This window comes from Equus asinus, chromosome 1, assembly GCF_041296235.1.
Source record: "Equus asinus isolate D_3611 breed Donkey chromosome 1, EquAss-T2T_v2, whole genome shotgun sequence".
Lineage (NCBI taxonomy): Eukaryota > Metazoa > Chordata > Mammalia > Perissodactyla > Equidae > Equus > Equus asinus.
In genome coordinates this window covers 119,681,108-119,698,920 of record NC_091790.1, presented here as the reverse complement: position 1 = coordinate 119,698,920, position 17,813 = coordinate 119,681,108, and the positions used below count along the sequence as shown (strand labels likewise).

The following is a 17,813-nucleotide window of genomic DNA, read 5'->3' as shown; positions in this document are numbered from 1 at the left end:
ACTAACATTGAGATATTTAAAGAGGAAACAGTGAATGAGGAGAACTGTTGCTCCACGTGAACTCTGAGAAATTCAAGAAATTCTCCCGTGTACTGAGTCAGAAAAGAGGAATGACAGCTGTTCTTCAAAGCTGTCCAGCATTATGCATCAAAATCAATCTCTTTCTTCTCAGTCTCTCACATTTCCCCCCCACATTTTCCTATTACTTTTCACCAGTGACTAAACGTAATATGTCTTGAATTATGATAATTTATTTCGTCTACTTTTTCCTTTGGATGACAAAGTCTTTGCCTTTAAAGGAAAGAGATTTTATCTTAATGATCTTGAATCCCCCAAAGGAGAGGGAACACAGGGCTTAGCAGGAAACGGAGTGACCAAGAAAGAATGCCACTACGTTTACTGGTCTGTTATTACACTGCTTTTATCAAAGTGCTATTCACTTATTTCATCTGTCCTGCCTCCCCAATAAGACTAAAACTGAAGGCAATTAAAATCTATTTCTTTTATTTATCTCCTACTTATGTACATATTTCTTTATACCCTACTTATATACATACAGGTGGTAACTAAGCATTTACTTGACTGACAGTAATCCACTTCTATGTTTCTTTTCATATAATTATATGAACTAATTTATAAATTAAACCTTACATCTGTAAGTAGTGACGAAAGTCTGTCAATTTTTAAGAGTGAAGAAATTTGGGGGGAAAACCCTTATCACTAGCACTATAGTTTAATCAGATTTTAAAGAATTCCAAGTATACAAATCCATTGCTATTTTGGGAGGCATTTTCTGAATGTAGAAAATGCTGTCAAAGAAATTTTCCAGCTTGTTATTTAACCTGTCCTAGCGGTAAATTCCTATCTGCAACAGAGATGATAATATCTGCTTCACAATGAGACTGTGAAAATTCAATGGGCTCATGTATGTTAGGTATCTACCACTGGCATGGGCAGAGAGAGACTCCCGGAAATAGCACTTCCCTCCGTCTGGCTACTGGAGGGTGATTACAAGGAAAGTGACTATTTCGGTAAGGTCACGGTAATGAAAATTTATTTTGTGAAACCATTTCCCCCCTTCTTGTTCATTCAGCTAAGAAGCCATTTCCTTCTGGAAGTCTTTTCAAATGAACACAGTATCATACTAAACTACAATACCTCAACACCCACTGCACCCGACAGACATGGCGTCCATGTCAGAGCGCTGTGTCCACGGTGAGCTGTCACTGCAGGCAAATCACCATTGCTGTTTGCTCCTGCTCTATCTGTACTTCACTGCGTTAACAACCTAAGATGTGAGTTCATATGCCTCGTTATCTAAGACAGATGCTCACAGGCTTTCCCTGTCATTGCAGGCCCTTTAAGAAGCACAGTGTCTAACGTAGTCAGCTTCACATCACGTGGTTCAGCAACACTTTCGATAAGCGTTCAACAATTCAATTCCTGCTACAAGATCTGTTTATATGAAAAGCAGAATACATATAAGTATTGTTGACCTAAATACTTCGTGGCTCAAGGTGTAGCATAAATAAAAGGATAAAATAAAAAAATATGAATTTAGTGAAATAGTTGGTAAATATTTTTTCTAAATCAGCCTATATATTATAAGCTTTAACTACAAAGAAAAATAAGGAAGCGAGGAGGTCTGAAGTCTTTCAGCTCATTCCATGGACCTTCAGCATGGCGTATAAATGAAAACACGTCGCTCGCACTTACCTGTTCTTCAGCAGAGCTGTGAGACTCTCAGAATTGAGTTGCTGCATTAAGGCCTCTCTCAGTGTCGGCAGCATGGACAGCACTGTAACACCAACAGAAAACAAAAAGGTCACAAGTGACGTGACTGCCCTCAGTGAGACACGCACACTGTTTTAGGAGCTAGCAAAGGTTGGGAGGGAAGGTGAGGGCTAGAGTTTTCAAATTCTTATGATTATTAAGAATAAAAACATTACATACTAATAAACCATTTATCTGCTTATGTTAAGTGAACAAAATTATACATATACGATGATCACAACAATGTAGACAAGTACACACAGAAGAAAGAATGGGAGGAATTATTCCCAGATGTTAACAGTGGTCTTTGGGGTATGGATTATGGGCAATTCTTCTTTTTCCTCTTCTGTACTCCTCAATTTCTTTTTACAATAAATGTTTATTTCTGATATAATAAAATGATTAAAAACAACATTTTTATCTTTAGCCATACTTTTTGCTTCCTATTTTATTGCTAATTTTAGAAAAACGTTTATTAAATACTACAAAGCGAGAAGCATTTTTTATAATCTAGACGAAAGCGCATCAGGCTAGGAATTAAGAGCTGCTGAGCCGCAGTTTTGGTTTTGCCAGTGGCTACTGCCTGCAACTGCCAAGAATAAGAGAAACTTAAAAGACGAGATAATACCCTATGGGGAAAAAGACTGCATGTAATTATAGGAGTTACTTTATTTATGGCTCTACGCATGGTATAAGAAATGGAGAAATCCACATGAATAAACTTAAAATGAGTTTCTAACACGAAATAAGTAATGAAAACAAAATGAAAAAAATACCAAGAGATCATAAATGCCACACTCTAAAAGGGAAAACTTTAATGTATGATTTTTACTTCTTGACTAGGCGAGACATACTAATTAGAAAATCCATATTATTTTTTCCACAGAAAATTCAACTTTTAACCTACTCTAGACATTTACTTCAGCGCTGCATTATGCAGCTTCAGCATATTCCTCAAGCTGTACAATTAAATCACCAGTCATTTAGACCATTAACTAAAGTAGCAGCTCAGAGCCAACGGAAAAGGTGGCTTATGTCTTGGTGTACTTGGCATGTGTACCGAGCCCAAACACGGTCCGGTACCTTACCAAGAAAAAGCAAGGCTAGAGGCCCACGTTCAGAAACAGAGTAAGCAGGGAATTAAAGATGATGTGTATATAACAACAAGGTCTGAGAGGAGTCTCTTCAATTATTCTCCTGAGAGAGAAGAGCTTTTTACTTCCCACTTTAGCCTACTCAACCAAAGACAAGTCTGTTCTCTTCTAACCATCTGTATTAACACTGAACAAATATGTTTCTGTATCCACTTGAATACAGCATTCATGTCTTTCTTTAGCCACCTGGTCTGCCTGACAAACATCCCCAGTCCAACCACAAATCACAAGATGACCCTTCACCAGCTATGAATCTGTGTAACCCTGAGCAAATTATTGAAGTTCTCTGTGCCTCCTCCGTGCCTCAGTTTCCTCATCTGTAAACTGAGGATAACATTGGATCGACCTTCTAGGATTGTTGTAAGGATTAACTGAGACCTAAAGCATTTAGAACAGTGCTTCACACATGGAAACGCTCAGTAAGTGTTAGCTCTTCTTCTTCTTACCCTTATTTGGCTTCTTCGGACACATTCTAGTTTGTATCTTCTTAACATGTGAGAGGCAGACATGCACCTACACTTCGACTACTACAAAGCATGCCGCAACCACCTTTGATCAGAACCACAGACCTTTTATTACTGTAGTCTAAATTAGTATTTCTGTAAGTCACATCATACTGTTTGTTCAAAACAAGCTTATGCTTAGCTGGAATTCCCAATCCTTACTCATAAATCCAAGCAAGTCTGCATAACTCTATGTCTGTACAACTGACTTTTAAAGCAGGACAATTCATTCACCTCAGTCTAGCACTTAAATGGGACAAGCCTATTTTGCATCCTGAAACTTCATTTGTGGTGTTAGCTATGTGACCAAGCATTGTGTCGTGTGTAAATTTAATAAGCATTCCTCCCAAATCTTTAGTAAAATCACGAGGAAGATAAAGCCAATGGGCAGGACACAAAAGCATTCCATTAGATGCTTTCAAGTTGGAACCAACTTCTTGGGTAAAAACAACTCGTTATACTTACCCAAAAGTACTAAATTTTTTTAGTACATCTGTTACACCTTATTCAAAAGGATAGAAATTTAATCATATGATTTGTAACTCCATTACCAATGCATGAAAGCTAGTTTGGAAAGTTTTTCAGTGAAGCTGTATTTCGGCTCCTAGTGATGACCATATTTTATTTTTAATTGCCTATAGTCAGCTGTTTATTCATCTGAGGGTTGTGATGGTCATGGAAATGTGCCACCCACACCTTCTGCAGGGAGGCGCATAGTTAACTGGCAGTCTTAGCTGCCAGCCCTCTGGATCCATTACGGTGTCTGCACTGCTCCCAGCCAATGACAGTGCTTAGTGTGGATACCGAAACAGGCCTACGCCTGTGGGACTCCCCTACCAGGGAACTCTGGCTTGAGGACTCCCCATTGGCCTGCCAAAACTTCCTTGGAACTGTGCTGTGGCTGGAGACTCTTCTCACCTAAGCTTCCTTCTTATCCTTTTCCATTCAAGGGCCAGACCTGCACTCTCCTTGCCTACTGCTGCTCCTTCCCCTTGAGCCTTCACAGATGTTTCCACCAGTAAGTCTCTTGCACAGTGAATCCCATCTTAGCATCTGCTTCCCAGAGCACCCAAACTGACATACAGGTCCATGTCAATCTGAGACGTATTTTGAGACCCCAGCAGACACCTTTTTCTATTTTCTGAAAATGTGAGTAATAACCAGAAATGGACGGTTCTTAGTCTCTAAAAATTCACTGAAACATCTTTGGCAGCATCACATTAAATGCTAAATATCAATTTAAAGAATTATGTAATTTTTACAAAGTTACCATTTACTGAGGACTAAGTACCAAGCATTTTATATGCATTACCTCATCACATTGTCACAAAACATTTATGAAGTGGGGTGATGACGACCATTTTACAGAAGAGAGAATGAGGTTCAGGTTTGCCCAGACACACAGATGTCCCCGGCAACACCCGGACCTGACCCAGATCTGCCTCGCCCTCAAGCCTGGGCTGTTACTCACGGGGCCTGATCCGAGCTGTCGCTACATACAGTACTTACGATCACTATTTGCTTTACAGAATGAAGTGTTATTATTTCAAGCATTAAAAATCATACTCCAGCTGTAACTTTGGATGTGTCTCTTAACCTTAATCTCAGCCTTTTTATCTGTCAAATGAGAATGAACTAAAAATAGTCATTTCAACTCTGAAAAAAATTTTACTTTCAAAATTGAAGAGAACCTACCTGTATAAATTAATTGTTCTTGAAAGAAATGTTAGAGAAAGGATTAAGCTTTTTTAAACAACAAAAAAGAAAAACAGGTTTGACATGGATTTGAGAACTAATTCTCAAGGAGTTATGTCAATTATATTATAACACCTTGTCCTCTTCAAATATGGGCAGTTGATTCTGCTCTGGCAGCCTCCCAGTAGGTTTACCATTAATTAACGTTGACTGAGCGTACTCTGGTGCTGGACTTAGGGGCCTCTAGCAGTCGATTGTAACTTAAACCAACTCATGACTCTGCACCATGACACATGAGGCCGCATGGGATTAGCCTACCCCCACAGCCGTACTTCCAAGCACTCTCCCACTGCTCATTCTGCCCCAGTTACACGGCCTTGCTGCTGTTTCTCGAACGTGCCAGGCTTGTTCTCAGCACGGGCATCGTGCTTGGATCCCTCCATGGTGTCGTTGGGTTTCTCCTCCAGTGCTCCCTCCTCAAAGAGGCCTGACTCTCAGACTGCCCTGTCTTAGCCCCACTCTCACACAGCTTTATTCTCATAATTTATAGGAACCATCACTGTCTGTAGTTATTTATTTGTTGTTTATCATCTTTTTCTCTCATTAACATATAAACTCTGAATGTCAGAGATTTTTCTTTTTATTGTTTACTCTCTGCTTCCCCAGTGCTGGGTACCCCAGCATTTACCTAATGAATAAATAAAATGAATGAACAGGCATTTATATTGTATATTGCTTTATAGTGATTTTTAAAATCCACACTAAATGATGTATTTCAGTTAAATCATGTAAATACTTAATGGATTTATCATTCTTCCTTTGTCTTTTCCTCTAACTTTGGCCCTGAGGTGTGTAAATTAATGCAAATCATCAAGTAACTTTATACAGGTATAAATATTTCTCTTTGCCTTACCTGTCATATTGCAAGTCCTCTGGTTACTTTCAAAATGATATTGTCGTCGTGCTTGGGCAATGTATTCTGCAGCCTCCCTTTCTTGCATTTCTCTGATTTTCTTCTGCCCATATTTCCCCAGGATATATACTCCTAAAATTAATTTTTAAAACAAGCTATTGTATTAATCCAGTTAGAGTATTAAAAATTCTAAACGTTATTTTTAACCTACTTTATCCAAATAGAAGGTTTATATTAGTGACAAGCTAAAAATTACAACTTTTAAAAACCTAAATTAAAGAACTGTGACCTAAAGAGACAGAAAAAGAGATGGGCATTTTAACAGCCAAGGACAGATGGGCACACAAGGACCAGATCTGAGGGGACAGAAAGGGACTGAGTCTACAGAGCCTGCCCGTGCCCCTCCCAGCGAACTGGAGAGGCTCTCAATGTGCAGCATCGCGGAACGTTTAAACAAATTACGTTTTATCCAGACAATGGAATTTTATGTAGCTATTAAAAACTACACCGCTAAATAGTTAATGAGTCAAGGAAATATCCATGTTAGATTGTTAGATGATAAAATAAGATCCTGGAAGTTTTGCTTTTTAATGTAAGTAGATACACAGAAAAACAGAAGGGTTTTAACTTCTAACATATAATAAACAATGATTATTATTGAATAGTGGGATAGCAGGTGATTTTTTTCTTCTGTTTGCTTCTCTATATTTTCCATATATTCTTCAAACAACATATAATACTTCTTAAAAATACAAGATAAAAATTTGAATAGGAAGAATAAAAGAAAGATAGGTAGTCAGGTAGACATCCGAAACCAGTAACTTCAGTGAAAAAGGAAGGGAGAAGAGGCTACAAAAATTTGTAAATTCTAACACTGCAGTATAAAAATATAGGTGGGATCAGATGGCCCGTGATTCACTTTGACACATTTCAGCATAGATACTATGATATACCTGTGCACGTTTTGGTCTATACCCTAGGGGTAGTCAGTTGTCCATCTGGGAATGTGAACACTTCCGAGTTAAAAGTCAGTTAGCATTTGATCAAAAGCCATACTCCAAGGTTTAAGCACTTCAGCTAACTTTTATCTAGCATAATGAATATGAGAAATGGATTTTCATTAGCAGTGTTTAAGATACTGGATTAGCTAAAACATTTTAGTACTATTCATTTGAATAAGAATATATGTTAGCAAGTCCTTCACTCTTAGGAACAGCTTAGCTCTGAATCTTCCCTCAGCTGCTAGTTCGGAGGATTCTTAAGTCAAAGGAGTTAACCAAAAGGCCAGCAGAATCCTACAGGTAGAACACTGTTGCATTTGCTTCAGGTAAATCTTTCAAGCACGGTTCTGTTGTAGCACCAAAAAAGGACACTGGCACTTCAACCGGTTTACTGAACCAGTTATGTGGTTCAACGGGTTTACTGAACCAGTTATGTGGGTCAACTGGTTTACTGAACCAGTTATGATACTGTTCCTCTAGGCTTGCTAACAAATGTTCTCATGGGTGCCAGAATTTGTTTCATTATAACCTGGCAACAAGGTTGTAGGGGAGTAACTAAGCCTCACCTACCTCCAACTGTCTGTGTCCTCCAGTATCTACCGAAAAGAACCTAAGAGCTGTGCATGACCTAAATAATTGGATTTGGTCTGTCTGTCACAGGTTGGGGAGGAGGCAGCCCTCTAGGAACTGCAAAGCAAACACATATTCTGAATTATTTCACTAATATAAGCATTGTATGGTAACAAGTTATACATTCTTAAAAATAATGGTTTAGTAAAAGGGTATGTGCTACAAATAAGTAGGCAGAAGAATGATTGCTGTTATGTTTGTATGCAAATAAGTGTATTATAATCATGCCTACAGAACAAAAGTTCACATAAGTGGCTTCCTGTAATGCATCCTCAATAAATTGGTGACAGTGTCAAAAAACCAACAAAACGAAGAAACTGGCTTCGGTTTTACAAAGCAGCCCTTCGACAGGCAACTCTCATACAGCAACTACTTCTCAATGAATTGCCTGAATTTAACTTGCACAACAGATTGCTAAGTTATGTACAAAATGATTATGTATAAATGAACACTTTTTCTCAAATAATAATAACAATGCAAAATGAAATGTAATGATGCTCTTTGTATAGCTAAGAATTTCCTGGAATAGTAAATTTGACTGGTATATGTGTTTTCCTGGGGAGAGGGTCCATTGCTTTCATTAGATTCTCAACAGTGTTTGATAAAAATATTTTAGGCTACTATATTTGTTTGATAAATGTAGTATATTCTACCTAAAGGTAAAAGAAGAAAATGAATTGTGATGGCTTGAATTGTGTCGCCCCCAAAATTCATATGTTGAAGTCCCAGTACTTCAGAATGTGACCTTATTTGGATGTAGGGTCTTTACAGATGTAATCAGGTTAAAAGGAGGTCATCAGGGTAGGCCCTAATCCATCGTGACTGGTGTTCTTATAAGAAGAGGAAACCTGGACACAGACAGGTGGAGAGGGAAGATGACATAAAGGCACAGGGAGGAGATGGCCATCTATAAGCCAAGGAGAGGGACCTGGAACAGATTCTTCTCTTTCAGCCCTCAGGAGAACAAATCCCGCCAACACACTGACCTTGGACTTCTAGCCTCTAGAACTGTGAGACAATAAATGTCTGTTGTTTAAGTCACTCAGTTTGTACTACTTTGTTATGGCAGCCCTAGCATACTGATACATGGACTTAGGCTAAAATCCCACAATCCACTATTTTTCTTGAGTTAGCACTGCAGTAAGTCCCTACACAAGGTCCAATTTACCCAGGCTCTCAGTCCCCAAATTCATAAATTCTGATTTTTTCAGATTTGTCTCTCTAGGAAAGTGAGAATGAAGGCAGAGAATGCATCAAAAGCAATGTCTCTGAGTCTGCTGGACGTCCCTTTTGCATTTCAAACAACATATAATACTTCTTAAAAATATAAATATGTGCCCCCTTCTCCTTTGCTAGCTGTGCAACTTAACCCCAGCGGACTCTCGAGTGAAGCTTGCCAGACACCTTCAGGTTTCTCTCCTCAATGCCACCACAGCACCCCGCTCTGTTATGGCACTAGAACACTAGCATTGTCCTCCGCCTGTTTATTTCCATTTCTGCTCTCCGGACGGCACCGTGAGTTCCTCAACGTCAAGAACTGGGTCTTATTTCTTTGTACTCCCAGTAGGCACTGACTCTCATGCAAATGCTTGTTGAATGAAAGAGTGAATGAATGACTAAATGAAAAACTGGAAAAAACAAAAATCACAGGGATTAAGATATAAATTATAAATCAGTGCTCTGGGATTCTGAGATATCAGTAAGGCAATAAATATGAATCTGGTTGTTCTCCGTTCTGCAACACTTTCTCTAGTGCAGTGGTTTTCAAAGTGTGGCTTGGGTATTCCTGGAGGCATTTACTACTCTTTCAGGGGATCGGCGAGTCTAAACTATTCTCATAATAACACTACAGTGATCCCGGCCTTTTCCATTTTCATTCTCCCACGACTGTACAGTGCAGTATTCTAGCACTCATGGATTCTACACATGTGGCATCGCAACTGACTGAAAGCATCCAGAGACATGAGAATCTAGCTTGCTTCAATTAAGCCAGACAGCAAAGAGATTTGCAAAAATGTAAAACAATGCTACTCTTCTCACAACTTTTTTTGGGAAAATACGTATGTTAATATGTAATGGGTTTACTACTGTTAGTTTTAAATTAATATTTTAAAAATTTCTTGGTTTTAATTTCTAATATGGCAGCTACTGACACGAATTTTAAAAAGCTCTTTCGAGTCCTTAATTTTTAAAAGTATAAAGTAAACCTCAGGCCAAAAGGTTTGAGAACCACCGCTCTAGTTTTTTCATAAACTGGTCAAATTGTGCAAACTGGTCTAAAGGAGTTGCTTATTCAAAATGAAGGAAATTCCTATTTAAGAAGGCCTGCAACTCAAAGCTTTTACTTAGGTCTCCCCACCACCGAATGGCCTAACTTCTCGGAGCAGGCATGTTGATATCTTACCTTGCTCTCAAGCCTGTCAAAATATGCCTCTTCCATTTAGTCCTTTCCTGACGTTCTACGACTGCACACGCTATCCGCCAGTTTGATTTGGATAGCATTTTTCCACTCTCTTATTGTTTTGCATTTTAATTATTTGTATACTTGTTGCTATGGTCTGAAAGTTTGTGTCCCCTCAAAATTCATCTGTTGAAATCCTAATTCCCGATGGGATGGTATTAGGAAGTGGGGTCTTTGGGGGGACGATTAGATTACGCAGGTGGAGCCCTCATGAATGCGATTAGTGTTCTTATAAAAGGGACTTCACAGAGCTCCCTAGCCCCTTCTGCCACGTCAGGATACAACAAGAAGTTTGCAACCCGGAAGTGGGTCCTCACCTAACCATGCTGGCACCCTAATCTTGGACTTCCACTCTCCAAAACTATGAGAAATAACTTCCCGTCATTTACAAGCCACCCAGTCTGTGGTACTTTGTTATAGCAGCCTGAATGGACGAAAACACTTGTTTCTCATCCCTATCGGACCGTGAAGTTCTTGAAGGCAGAGTGGTGAAGTGTGGAAAGAGAACGTGCGTTGGCATCTAATACACCTAGGTCTGAATTCTAGCTTCCTTGTTACTAGCTCTGAGACTCTGGGCAAGTTTCCTAAATTCTTAGGGCTCTAGTTCCCACATTTTTGAGTGAGGATAACAGTAACTACCCTAGTTGCCCTCTCCACTGAATAGAAAATCTTAGCACAGTGCCCACTGGGCACCCTATAAACGGCGGCTGTTACTGTTAAAAATCTCTGTAAATCCTGTAGTTCCAATCACATTGCCTTCAACACTACAGGCATGGCGACAAACGCTTCCTCCATGAGATTAACTGAATTGTTAACATGTTAGGCCTTCCCCTGAAGCAGGAAGAATAGGAAGCTCAAACAAATGCCAACTGCAGTCATCTACTCTTTCCTTTTTAGACTGACCTCCTTTTTTGTTCTAAAACACTAGGATTATTTTCTTTTTCTGTCCCTCTGAACTTTTTTCTTTTTTATTCCTCTTAATTTGTAACTATAAAGCTCTCGATAGCTTTTTGAAAAAAGTCTATAACTATCTCTTAAGTATTATACTCTTTCACTTCCCCTATGATTATGCGTAATCTACCATTAGGTTGTTCTGTAAGTCTGACCCTTCATGCTACTCTTTCTGAGATTCCTAAAGAGAGATTATTTTCCTTCACGGAGTAGTGGCAAAAATATTTTACTTATACTTCTTCCATCACACACATATCTTTAGGTTCTACAAATAAAATGAACTCGGTAGTCTTACCATAATTTAAATATATATTAAATATCAGCAATTGAGGATATTGGAAAATACATTTTATCTATAAAGGATTTCTCAAAGAATGTGATAAAAATTTACATTTGCTCACTATCGACTGTGACAGTCCTCGGAGACAAGGAAAAGATTTTCTTCGCCTCATCAACAAGAATCCTGTTTCAGACTTTCAACAACAACAGATCAAATCCCTGATGCTAAGAGTATTGCTAATTTCAAGTTGTTTAGGGGCGAAAGAATATAATCTAACGGTAAGAGAAAAGCAACCAAATTCTTTGGGAAACTTCTGTTCTTGTTTTTTAAGTATTTCTGTAACCAAAGCACGTAGTTAGTGATAACCTCTCTCAAAAAAACTCAAATTCTAAAAATTCCGTCTTAACATTCCTACATTTCCTTCTCCTCTCTCTCTCAAGGCTTTCTCTCCTCTCCTTCAAATCCCTGCATATTGTGACATGACTGGCACAGGAGGAACAGGCTCCCAAGATGGTTATCTCGTCTGTTTCTAAACCTCCTCTCGGCGTGTGCAACCCAGATAAGACACACGGGCGGGCGCGGTCCCGATCCCGACGATGCGGAGGGCGCCGGCACAGCATCCCGCGAGCGCTTTCTCCCTGCGTGATTTCCAGCTGAGCTTGCACGCTGAACGAACAGAAGCAGCGCTCGGAGACCGATCTGGGTTGCTCCCAGCCCTTCAGCACCCCCGCGCTGTGTTCACGACTCCCGACGGACTGCACGCCCCGCGGCGGCTGCAAGCGGGCGGCACGCGCAGCACCGGGCCGCCCAGACGCGAGGCTCGGAGCCCGGGGGGACGCGCCGGGGCCGGGGGGGGGGGGGGGGGCGGGGGCCAGAGCCCGGCAGCCCGGTCGGGGCGACGGGCGCAGGCCCGGGGTCGCCGCGCGCTCACGCCGACGGCCGAGCGCCCCCCCACGACTCCGGACGCCGGACTCCGGACGCCGGTCTCCGGTCGGAAAGCAGTCCCGCCACGGACACCGCCACCCACCTCCGAGGACCGCGCCGAGGAAGATGCATTTCTTCTTGTGACGTTTCAGAAAATTCCACGTAGACCGCAGCATCCTCGAGCCCGGGGCGGGGGTGGGGGGGCCGCTGGCGCGGGGCGTCCTCGGGAAGCCGCTTCCGCGTCCCCTGGCCCGCGACCCCGTCCGAGAGCCGTCGTCCCGCTCGGCGCGCGCCGGAGGCCACCAACGCGACTCTCCGCAGAGCCTGTCACCGCGCGCGAGGGGCGTGGCCTGGGCGGGCCGGGCGCCTCCGGCCGCCGCGCCGCTCTCTGGGCCGGCGCCCGGGTCCGTCCGCAATTCGCTCCCCGGCGCCGCGCCGTCCGGCTCCCCCGGAAACTGGACCCGCAGCCTCGGCGTTCCGTGCCAGCGTCCCGCCGCCGGGGCCCCGGGGCGCCATGGAGGCTGCGGCCGAGGAGTCCACGCCGGTCGGCCGCGGCTCGGGCTCCGTGTCGGCGGAGGAGACCGAGAAGTGGATGGAGGAGGCCATGCAGATGGTGAGGAGCGGGAGGCGGGTGCCGCGGTGGGAGCCTTCTGTGGCCTCGGCCCGGTGTGCCCTGGGCGGCGGCCTGCGGCTCCACGTCGGCGCCTGGCGCCCTGTGCGGGGGCGCCGTCCGTCCGTCCGTCCTGCTGTCCACGTCCTTTTACCCCTTCCTTCGCTGCCGTCAGGACTGCTGGTTGAGGGGGCTCTAATCAGATTTGAGCACGATCCGTGCTTTCCCCATGCTTCTATGTGCTGTAACAGTGTGTTTGGAGTGTGTATGTGTGTAAATCCGTCTACACACTCACGTAAATACGTAGATGAAATGCCCTTCGGTTTTCCATTTCTCTAAAGCTGCTGTCAAAGAAATCGTCTTCATACATGTTTTTTCCTTTTGTTTTTTTGATGAGCAAGATTGGCCCTGAGCTAACACGTGTTGCCACTCTTCCTCTTTTTTTTTTTTTTTCTTTTCTCCCCCAAGCCCCAGGACATAGTTGTGCATCCTATTTATAGGTCATTCTAGTTCTTCTATGTGGGATGCTGCCTCAGTGTGGCTGGATGAGGGTGCCTAGGTCCGCGCCCAGGATCCGAACCCTCGAACCCCAGGTCGCTGAAGTGGAACTTAACCACTAGGCCATGGGCCGGCCCCTTCATACGTGTTTTTGATTATATTCTTCCTATCCTTGGTGGCCTCTGGTCTCATAGTTAATTAATTCCATAATTATGCCTTCATTCACTCCACAAATGTTTATTGAGTGCGCTGTGCCTGGCATTGGGGATCCAGCACGGAAACTGATTTTGGGATTCTCTATTCTCTTCTCATATTGTTTCTCCTGCATTTATTCACTATTACAGCCCAATATTTTTCTCTAAGCCGTGATGCATTACAGCATCTATCCAGTTGTGTCTGTTACTTGCATAATGTTCTTTTAAACTTGTTTCTCATACTTTTTTGAAAGTGACTCATAGTAAAAAAATCTGTTTTATATTTCAACTCAGTAAACACACCCATAGCTATAATTGAGACAAGTTTCACAGAATAGAACTTACTTAAGCTTCCTACGTACAGTTTTCCTGGTGTTTCTTTTTTATTGCATTTTGAAAAAAACTGCTAGTCATGACCCACTAAGTTGATTTCATGATCCGTTCTTTAAGCCCACTTCGAAATTTATTTCTTCCGTTAGACTTATGATACATACCCTTCTTTCTGATACTTAAAGAAAAGTCCATATATGCATTAAAAATTGATTGAGAATTTGTGACATGATTTGTTTGTCCTTTTATATTACTAAATTCTCCAAGTTGAAGACAGAGTTTTCATGTGATATCCAAGTCTCACTCTCCCTCCCTGAAATTGTTTCAATAATATCATCTGTTAGGCAGCTTCTTAGCAAATAGGGAGGATGATAAAATAATAAAGGCTCACGAAAGCCAAAATAGCGTAGAGTGAGCTGCGTCTGTATCCTGTGGGTGAGAGGTTGGAGGGCAGTTGATGTCTGAAAGCTGCGGAGTCAGAATCTGTGATCTCTTTGGTTTGTTTTCATTTGCTTCAGGAGCTCTCCTTGAAGTATTTATCTATAGAGCTTGCTTAGGTGAAATTTTTCAAGGTGCTACCTAGGAGACTCAGTGGTTTCAAAAACAGCTACGTTTAGTCACTGAGTTTTTCCACCTTGTCAATCAGAACTGTGTTTTCTTTCCATCCTTTTATACTTTGGGTATTTATTTCCGTTAAGCATCTTTTGGTCTTAATGTCTTAGAATATTTTGTATACCTGCCTCTGCACTATTCTGCAGACTTCTGGGCTAAACACTTAAGTCCATTTACTACCTTTTGGTGTGATCTTGGGCAAGTCACTTTATCCCTCTAGGGTTTTACTTTCTTCTCTATAAAATGAGCTGGTTGAACTCCAGACAGTTTCTTTTTTTTTTTTTAAAGATTGGCACCTGGGCTAACAACTGTTGCCAATGTTTTTTTTTTTTCTGCTTTATCTCCCCAAATTCCCCCTGTACACAGTTGTATATCTTAGTTGCCGGTCCTTCTAGTTGTGGGCAGACAGTTTCTAAGATCTCTCTGGCCTTGACATTTTAGTCTCTTCATTGGGTTATAAACACTGAGGGGTGTGATTACATAGTTTACCTCCTGCTACATGGGGTGAAGGAGGCCCTTACTTAGCAATGATTTTTTTTTGTTTCAGCCTGTACATACATGTTTCTTTCAGGCCTTAAACATAGGGAAAAAAGCTCTTGTCATAAATCTTGTGCTTTGTTCAACCATCCTCTCCACACGAAAGAAACTTCAAATCCTAAATTATTCCGAAGAATTGTTAAAGTAGTTGAAAGTGTATTGTATATTTCTGAGAAGAGTTTAAGATTGGACCAGAAGCGTAGCTAGTGGCAGATCTGGAGGCAGTGAGTTGGTCTCTGGTTAACATCTACTGAGGAATTTGAAAGTGAAACGTCCACTATGTGTGTGATAGGGAAGACACTAGCATCCTCACAGCATTAACACACTAAACGCTAGACATATTTATATGGCATTACGAATAACCAGAGTGTCTGGCTCTGATGGGACCAGACAGGTGAACACAGCCAAGTCGTGTAATTTCTGGGCCTTACCTTCTTCACGTTGAGATAAAGGGGTTGCACTGGAAAATTTCTATCGTAGTCTACGATTTAATATGGAAACATAAGCCTGGGTTATAAAACAAAGGAAAGCAGTTTTTGAGAAATGTTAACATCTGTTTTTTTAAAATGTCATCTAAAGTTAGTGAAGCTGCAAAGATCAATCCAGCCCTCCCTGTCTAATAGGTACGGCTTTTATTGGAAGGCAAGCTGTCATAGTATAATTAACAGCCACAGAAAATGTGCATTTCATTTGACCCAGTAATATGGTTCTGTGGCATTTATCTTAAGGAAGTAGTTTAGAAAGATAAAATCATTGTCATTTCAGAGTTATATGTAACAGTGAAAAACCAGGAAGCATTTCAAACTTCTGATAAAGGGAAATGGTTAATTAAATTGGGGTGTATTACTGTGTAGAATAATGTGCTGTTATTAAAATGGTTACGGATAGTAGGTACAAACAATGTTAGCTGTCACAACTACGTATGATACTAAATATTAAACAAGCAGGATATAAATTATTTTATACTATACATACAAGTTGAGGGGTTAGACAGGCCTATGTTCAAACTCCAGAATGGCTGCTGACAGGAAGTAACCTTGACAAGTCCTTAACCTTTCAACCTGAGTGTCCTCTTCCATCAAATGGACAGTGTCTTCTTCTATAATATCTATCTCACAGGATTGTATACATTACAAGAGATAATGTTTGTAAAGCACCTGACCTGATATGCTCAATAAATAGAAGCTGTTATTTTTATGAAATAAAGGCTAGAGGAGAACACACAAAAATAGTTAACATGGGGGGCTGGCCCCGTGGCCGAGTGGTTAAGTTCGCACGCTCCGCTGCAGGCGGCCCAGTGTTTCGTTAGTTTGAATCCTGGGCGCGGACATGGCACTGCTTATCAGACCACGCTGAGGCAGCGTCCCACATGCCACAACTAGAAGAACCCACAATGAAGAATACACAACTATGTACCGGGGGGGCTTTGGGGAGAAAAAGAAAAAAGTAAAATCTTTAAAAAAAAAAACAAAAAAAATAGTTAACATGGTAAAGTTATGGGTCATTTTAAAGAAATATATCAATATATTTTTATAGTAAAAATGTGAAAATCTCATTGAAGAGATAGAATTAAAATAATAAAGCCAGAAAAGAACTAGTAGTAAATAAATTTTAGTCTTTATTGGGAGAAGGCCTGGAGGACTTGGAACGGAGATGGGGTTTTTTGTGTGTGTGTGTGGAAGATTAGCCCTGAGCTAACTACTGCCAGTCCTCCTCTTTTTTGCTGAGGAAGACTGGCCCTAAGCTAACATCCATGCCCATCTTCCTCTACTTGATACGTGGGACGCCTACCACAGCATGGCTTTTGCCAAGTGGTGCCATGTCCCCACCCAGGATCCAAACTGGTGAACCCTGGGCCACCGAGAAGTGGAACGTGCCCACTTAACCACTGTGTCACCAGGCTGGCCCCTAGATGGACTCTTTAAAGTATCCCACCAAAGGTGGAAAACATAAAAGAGAAATTGGTAGGTTTTAACTACATAAACATTGAAAACTTCTACATATTGAAAGCAAGATACAAAGTAACAAAGCAAATGGCAAAGGGGGAAGATACTTGCAATGTGCATGAAAGGACAGGTTTGATAACCTTAATATATAAAGAATCTTTACAAACTAATAAGAAAAGAGGTACACCCTGATGATGAAGTCAGAAGGATATGAACAAGATATTTCTAAAGGAAATACAAATAACTAGCAAATAAGTGAATAAAAGTGCATTTTCACTAGTAATAAATAAAATTCAAATAAAAAAGATTCCATTTTTCACCTGTTAAATTGACAAAGGTGAAAAAAATTGTAGTGCTTGCTGTTGGTGAGGGTATGTGTGTGGGGAATTGCTAGTTGGTTGCTGAGGTTGGGGCAGCCTTTCTAGAGGGCAGTTCGGCTATGCAGACAGAAAAAAGCCTTAAAACTGAGTTTATCCTTTGATCCAGTAATATGGTGTATATTTTTTCCAAATGAAAATATTTTAAAGTTTTCTTTTTCTGAGTATATAAATAATTCATAGTCATAAATTCAAGCTATAAAAAAGATTTAATAGATTAAGTAATAATTACCTAAAAATCCTACCATCCGAGATAACATTATGAACATTTTGGGAGTATCCTTCCATATATTGCTGTGTCCATGTGTAAACAGACATGACTGCTCTTTTTGAATGTTAGAACCCTGTGGTGGGTTTTTAAAAATGTATTTTTTGACATATATATCTTCACATTAATGAAATTATATATTCCCTTTTAAATTAT

General features: G+C 41.0%; 2 protein-coding genes across 6 annotated transcripts in view; one reads left to right on the top strand and one right to left on the bottom strand.

Annotated features, from left to right (window-relative positions):
• PEX3 (peroxisomal biogenesis factor 3) overlaps positions 1-12,523 on the bottom strand; it is a 32,331-nt gene extending 19,808 nt beyond the window's left edge. For all 3 annotated transcript variants that reach the window (XM_070506542.1, XM_070506540.1, XM_070506535.1), the window contains exons 1-3: positions 12,389-12,523; positions 6,039-6,170; positions 1,717-1,798 (exon numbers count right to left, since the gene is read on the bottom strand). In XM_070506542.1, the coding sequence (XP_070362643.1) occupies positions 1,717-1,798; positions 6,039-6,170; positions 12,389-12,461 (287 nt within the window). In that variant the 5' untranslated portion in view covers positions 12,462-12,523. The remainder of the gene's footprint in view (positions 1-1,716; positions 1,799-6,038; positions 6,171-12,388) is intronic.
• Positions 12,524-12,664: 141 nt separating this feature from the next.
• Positions 12,665-17,813, top strand: part of ADAT2 (adenosine deaminase tRNA specific 2) — a 57,754-nt gene continuing 52,605 nt past the window's right edge. For 2 of the 3 annotated variants that reach the window (XM_044768905.2, XM_044768896.2), the window contains exon 1: positions 12,665-12,898. In XM_044768905.2, coding sequence (XP_044624840.1) covers positions 12,800-12,898 — 99 coding nt within the window. In that variant the 5' untranslated portion in view covers positions 12,665-12,799. The remainder of the gene's footprint in view (positions 12,899-17,813) is intronic. The other variant, XM_014850693.3, reaches the window with a different exon arrangement.